The following is a 6,000-nucleotide window of genomic DNA, read 5'->3' as shown; positions in this document are numbered from 1 at the left end:
GAGGAGCCTTGTTCCCATTTTGACACGAAAATTGGGTTCGAAAACGACCTCGTTCTACAATTTTACCCCGTTTTTGCAACTCATTCATTCCATTATTTTTCATGTCTCGAGTTATATTTGAAAACAAAGTAATACCACTTCTTTTTTGTTGCTCCAACAAATCCAATTAATTAACAAGACAACTGGTCCAACCAAAAAGGATAATATTGCGCAAACAGAAGAAATGTTTAACCTTTGTAGAAAAAAATCTATTTACAAAGAAATCTACGTTTACTGCAAAACACTTAAAAAACGCCAAGAAACCTTAGGTTCCATCGTGCATGAAGATTATATAAGATCTGGTCATGGGAATAGCATTTATGCATAAAGCAATAAGTGTGCATAAAAACTTCATACCGCGGCAACGTCAATTTGAAAAGAGCAAATGTCAAAATTCACATGAATTCAAACAGAATTTCGTGCCCTTGGAAAACGCTCCTCCTACTCCCTACCCATTTTATTTCTCCAACGAAAGTACTTAAAACAACAACTATCGCAAAAAGGGATTAATAGATTTCCCCCGTTTCCTCTGGAAAATAAACAGGAAAGCTTAGTACCAGGAAATGAGCGCTCTATTTTTCCATTTTTCGATGAGAAAAAGGGGCCCCTCTTTCAGAAAAGCTCAAGTAGCATTCCATTCGATCATAAACAATCACGAGTTACGTTTGTTTAGAGCACAATATAAAATAATTGGAAGGCGAGCGGAGATTGATCTCAGCGATTAAAATCAGGCTATGAGGCTCGTTTATAGCTTTGAATGGTTTTAGATTTGGATCGCCCTAAAACTATAAAACGATTCTACCGGATTAAAACTGCGCGCGCTGTCTGCCCGCCACGGTGAGCATGCTCGCTTATCGAAACCTCTACTCAGTCTCGTAGTCAGAATTAGCGTTGTAGCACCGCAGGGTACTACTTGAAGTAGAGAAGTGGAAGAACGTCAGCTTTGCCATGAATGTTCATTAATCAAATTAGAAATGACTTGAAAAGCCCCTGATCGCTGATCACATGAGACAAGAGCTATGTAGGGATGATTAAGTTTCGCGAAGACTTTGGCGAAGAAAGTGCCGTCAATTGGCGATTATTGGATTGAGCATGAGCTGAAGTGGCTAATCATGTCAACTGTCGAGCATCAGCGGCAGGAGCGTGTGAGGTTTATTGTCACCAGTCAACCAAAAGGGGATCATTTTTGACATGCCCGCGGGCGAGCATAACATTAACAACTCGTAAATTATTTTTCATTTGGGGATTCCATCGAACTATTTTCACAAGCCTCAGGCCAAGTTATTAGGTTTTAGTTGCATAATATGATCATAACAATTCATGATCATATTATACAATATGATATAATATTAAAAAAATATGATCATCTATAAAAAATGCTTTTTCAACCGTTATTTTTGGGTAAAAATTTTTTGATATCATTTTCAATCTTTTTTTTTTGAATCTTTGCACAAAAAGCCTTTTCAAAGTTCGCGCATTTTTTATTGCCCAAAATCCTGCCCAAACCAGATCTCATCTTTCCGGGCTTGCCAAATGTCGTCACGCGTAAATTTTACTATCCTCCTTCTTTTTGTTTGTCCCATTATTTGTTGGTACTTTTCTTGGCTCAGTGCCTCCAGCCTTTTGTGAAAATTGAGGCTAAGCTTTCAGATTTCGGACAATAAGGGTTCAAATAAACAATCGGAATATTTGCGGGCTCAGGGTCCTTAACGATGCACCTGCCAACTGGCACCTGGATTATTCTTTTTTTTCAGTCTTTATTGGGACGCTGGAAAATTAGGAGATTTTATGGCTTAAGAAAAGAAGATCATTTATGAAAGACTCTTCCCTTTTTCCTGCTGAGATTAAGGGTATACCGTCCACTAAGCCGAAAATCTATAAATTTGATAATTCCGCCTCTGAATTGCTTTTTGAAGCCAAAATTAAGGCTCTCTCTTTCTTTTTTGCTTTTTTTTTCCTGCAAGAAAAACGACAAACAAGTATTATTTGAAGCATTTTATCGAATTTTAATTGAAAGCTTTCCGTATGTACAGTCATGAAAAAAAATGAATACAGTGATTTCAACCAACGCCACCAAAAATGATCATGATCGCTCATGTTCTCTGGCGCTAGCTAATCACGTGATGAAATAAAAGCTTTGAGGGACTATAAAGAAAAAATAAATGTTTTCAGTAAAGTATAACAAGAATAATAGTAGTAACAAGAAAGGACTGGGGATAACCAGTAGTAAAAAGTGGTCACACTCGTGAAAAACCTGGTGCAGAGCGTCACTTCGTCTTTCGGAACACAAGGTGGCGCAATAGAACCGAGGGATTTTCAGGTGCCTTTTGAGGGGCAAAGCAAGTGAACTTGGGTATCATTTGGGTGGGAAGCGGGCCCTATTCTCCTTAGCCTAAGGAGCGTAGGGCCGCTATTTCAAATGGGGGTTTAAAGCTTGAGGGCAAAGCATCACCAGTATATCTTGAACATCAGGGATTTTGAAAAATATAAGCAGACAGTAATAAGCTGGATTATAACAAAACATAACTACAGTAATGAAACAACCGTAAAATAGAATCGAAATATAGTAAATGATATAATAGTATGATATTGAATCAAGCACCTAGAGCACAAGCAAACTGGAGTTTTCTTTAAAAAGAAAAGAGATGATTTTGTTGGTTTGAAAAGTGGAGACCCTTAATCCCAATGACTAGCGATCCCTGTAAAATTAAGAACAGATGTAATTTTTTTAGATTTTTGATTCTAGTATATCTTCTTTCTTTTTTTACTTAGGGGCACCAGAGCATTAAATGGGATTCTTGTCGGGTCATAACTTAAGAATGGGTACCCTTATTCTTGCAAAAGGAAAGAGGAAAGACTTTCAATAAGCAAGAAGGAGGTACCCACCCCTAAGATTTGGGGTCGAACTATTGGAGTATTCTATCCTCGCGCTGGATTTTTAGCACACATTTTTTCGGGAGAATAGATTTGGATGAACAAATAAGCTGTTGTTTTTTGAACGGTTCAGGAACTCGAAAAAGGGAAATTTCATGAGATTCCCTTATTTTTAAAAAAAAGTGCGACATGAGAAAAGATGGTTCACTTATTTTTTTTTTGAGGTCTTTTGAGGTCAATGCTGGAGAGTTTCATGGAAGAAGTAATTTTTTAAAATGTTTTCAGTGACACCAGAAACATCTGTTCGTTTTCTTGAAATTAATAACCGAAGGGGGGATCCTTATTTCTCAGTGGACGCTGTTGAGGTGAATCTGCATATCCGGCTTTTTGAAGTAGTTGTGAACTTTTTGCCAGAAGGTGAACTGAGGCGTGTACAGCCCGTACTTGCGCTCGTGGATTTCGATCAGCTCGGCGAAGATTGTCTCGACTTCGTAAAGGGAGGTGCAGGTGATCTCGGCGAACTTGGTGTTTTTCCAATCCTGAAAGAATGAGATGAGAAAATGAGCTGAGGAAATCTTCAAGAAAATAAGGAGAATCGAGGCTGTTTTTGAGAGGAAAAGAATTAAGGGGATCCCGTTCTTAGATTCTAGATCAAAGGAGCGCCGGTTAATTCTTGGATTTCGACTCGAAAGTGTATGGATTTTCCACCCAGAAAATCGATGCAAAAAAGATCCGAAAAATCGTATTGTTTTTCGTCTCAAAAACAACAACTGATGTCCCGCTGTCTGTCAGACATGACGCTGTTTTGGACATGTAAAATGTCTCACCTTGATGTGATTTAGGACTTCTGCTTTTGAAATTTGTCGTTCGCTCTTTTTGTCGCGCTTGTTGCCGATTAAGGTGATGGGGATGGAGCAGCTTTCGTCGCATTGGCCCATGGCCTCGGCGAGTTTGCGGCGGATGTGGCAGGCGATTTCGAAGCTCTCTCGATCGTTGATGGCGTACATGATGACGAAGGCGTCGACGGAGCCGACCCAGGAGGGGGGAATGTGAGTGCTTTCGTCCATGCCGGAGGAGTCGTGCACTTCAAGCCGGAAGTCCGACTGCAAGAAGCTGTCTTCCTTGACCCACTCGCGATCGGCGGTTGGAATGTGCCTTAAACCGGTTCTATTAATTTTGATTTGCCAGTTGCTCTTGCAATTTTTCTCGATTGGAGGTGGTACTAGTTATTAGCAGCGCTGTTTATGGTTGGTACAGTGGGTGGTGTTTTGGGTTCAGCGAGAGTAGAGAAAAAAAAGTGTGGTGTATTTTGGTTGAAGGAATAGACAATTATCGCCGAAAAACTAGACATTAGATATTCGCGGATTAGGGAGAGGGTTTGGAGATTCCCTGGGACTTGAACAAGGGACCCTACCCTTAATGCTTTGGGATTTCTAAGGGAATCTCTAGGGGAGTGAGGGCTTTTTGAGAAGAATTGGGTATTCAGGGTTGGTTTCAAGGGGTTTTTAAGGGGTAAAGTGACTGTAGCTGTTCTTACCTGTCAATAAACTCGTGGTCGATGTACTGTCGGACTAAGGAGCTCTTTCCAACAGTAGATTTGCCAACGACTGCGATTCTTCGCTCTCTGGAGCATCCCATAGTAATGTTGTAGTTTTCTGACATTGTGATCGTATTCTGTTTCTTTTTTCTTTGAAGTCTCTTATTTAGGAAGCTTGTTGAAGCTCGTTTTAGGAAAATAATTGTTTCTTCTTTTTCGATTTTCGATTGTTCTAGCGATGATTGCAACTCTGGCTCTCGAAGATTTCTTTTTGTAAAAAAAGGAGGGGACTCGTAGTAGAGTGGTATTTCGTGATGAATGAGAAGAGGAGTTTTTGTGCGAAGAATTTAACCTGCCCGTGCGGCTGGGTGCTCGTAGCTCGCCAGCGCCACCGCTCGGCCGCGTATCCAACACGGAGACGAGCAGCAGAGCACGTACGCCACTGGGCGCTCACGTCACTACACTGCTGGTCACTGCTGGTCATGTGAAGGGGCCCACTACGATTGGACGGTGTAGTAGCTCTACTACACTCTTACCGCACCCAGTGTTGCACTCAAAACACACCACCACCGCGCGGAGCATTTTCGGTGCCAGGCCAAGGCACCAAATTAATTCTGATAAGAAGGTTCTCTCTCTATCAGATCGATCTGAAGAAAGATTGACATGCACCATATTCATAATTGGGACAAAACTGACAATAAAGTCTAAATTACATTAATTATCATAATCATGAAAATTTAGACTTTACTGTCTATTTTGCTGTCTAATTCAATTCAAATCGTGAATTTTTCATTTTTATTCACGAAAAAAAAATTCTTGATGAGAAAAAATACGGAATTGACCGAGCAGATGTGCGGTAATTATCCAAATGACAGATTTTAATTTAAAAATTGCTTCATAATATCTTTTTCGACTCGAATCTAAAGCGTTTGATTGCGAAAGGTAGGGTTGATTTTGGAACAATTTCTAATTACAATGTTTCATTTTTTTGGATGAAAACGCAGTCGTGTCCTGTCAGTTGCAATAAAAGCAATCAAATTTAAAATTGCCAATCAAGCATGCAATAATTGCTCGAAAAATGCATTAAGAAATAAACGAAGATCGATTAGAGCAGCGAGTAAAACAGGGCGGATCACAGACGCTCTCACACCCCCGAGGCGAGGTAGAACACGAAGCTTGAAGGCGCCTTAGTTGGGTTCTAAGAAATCGATCCAGAATAAATTTAAATATGCTTAAAATTAAGTACAGTAGCCCTAACCCAGTGTTAAATGGAACGGGTTTGAATGTCCTAAATTGTCGATTTTCGGAAATTCAGGCCCTAAATTGTCTATTTTCAGAGTTCATAACGCGAAAAAGCCTTGGAAATCCGAGTAAGAAATTATATAACAAGATTTGAAGCCTTCTATTCATAAATTCTCCTCGATTTTCGGTCCTATTCAAGTCCGCTCCTTCCTTGTTTGCTCAGAGAAACCATTAATTGTTCGCATAAATTTATTCACTCACGTGAAATTTCTGAATCAGTAAAAATTCCAGTTCAGGGATCATGTGAG

At 39.9% G+C, this 6,000-nt stretch overlaps 1 protein-coding gene across 2 annotated transcripts; it reads right to left on the bottom strand.

The window, feature by feature from the left end:
• Positions 1–2,019: 2,019 nt before the first annotated feature.
• Positions 2,020–4,767, bottom strand: LOC145703785 (GTP-binding protein Rheb homolog). 2 transcript variants are annotated; one of them, XM_081781173.1, is made up of 3 exons: positions 4,451–4,767; positions 3,741–4,080; positions 2,020–3,452 (listed from the first exon to the last, which is right to left on the bottom strand). In XM_081781173.1, the coding sequence occupies exons 1-3, from the start codon at positions 4,573–4,575 to the stop codon at positions 3,261–3,263; spliced, it is 657 nt and encodes a 218-aa protein (XP_081637299.1). In that variant the 5' UTR covers positions 4,576–4,767; the 3' UTR covers positions 2,020–3,260. The 2 variants fall into 2 exon arrangements, with proteins under 2 accessions (XP_081637299.1, XP_081637300.1); XM_081781174.1 differs by having other exon boundaries at positions 3,741–4,068; positions 4,451–4,766.
• Positions 4,768–6,000: the final 1,233 nt, after the last annotated feature.

Source organism: Oikopleura dioica, chromosome PAR (assembly GCF_907165135.1).
Source record: "Oikopleura dioica chromosome PAR, OKI2018_I68_1.0, whole genome shotgun sequence".
In the NCBI taxonomy this organism is placed as follows: Eukaryota; Metazoa; Chordata; class Appendicularia; order Copelata; family Oikopleuridae; genus Oikopleura; species Oikopleura dioica.
The sequence above is the reverse complement of the archived record's forward strand: the minus strand, read 5'-3'. Positions and strand labels throughout refer to the sequence as shown.

Excerpts from the sequence above, each read along its gene's own strand:
- LOC145703785 (XM_081781173.1), bottom strand. The coding sequence starts at position 4,575 with ATGTCAGAAAACTACAACATTACTATGGGATGCTCCAGAGAGCGAAGA. Across the intron at positions 4,081-4,450 it reads GACCACGAGTTTATTGACAG|AACCGGTTTAAGGCACATTC; the intron begins GTAAGAACAGCT and ends CAAAATTAATAG. Across the intron at positions 3,453-3,740 it reads AAGTCCTAAATCACATCAAG|GATTGGAAAAACACCAAGTT; the intron begins GTGAGACATTTT and ends TCATTCTTTCAG.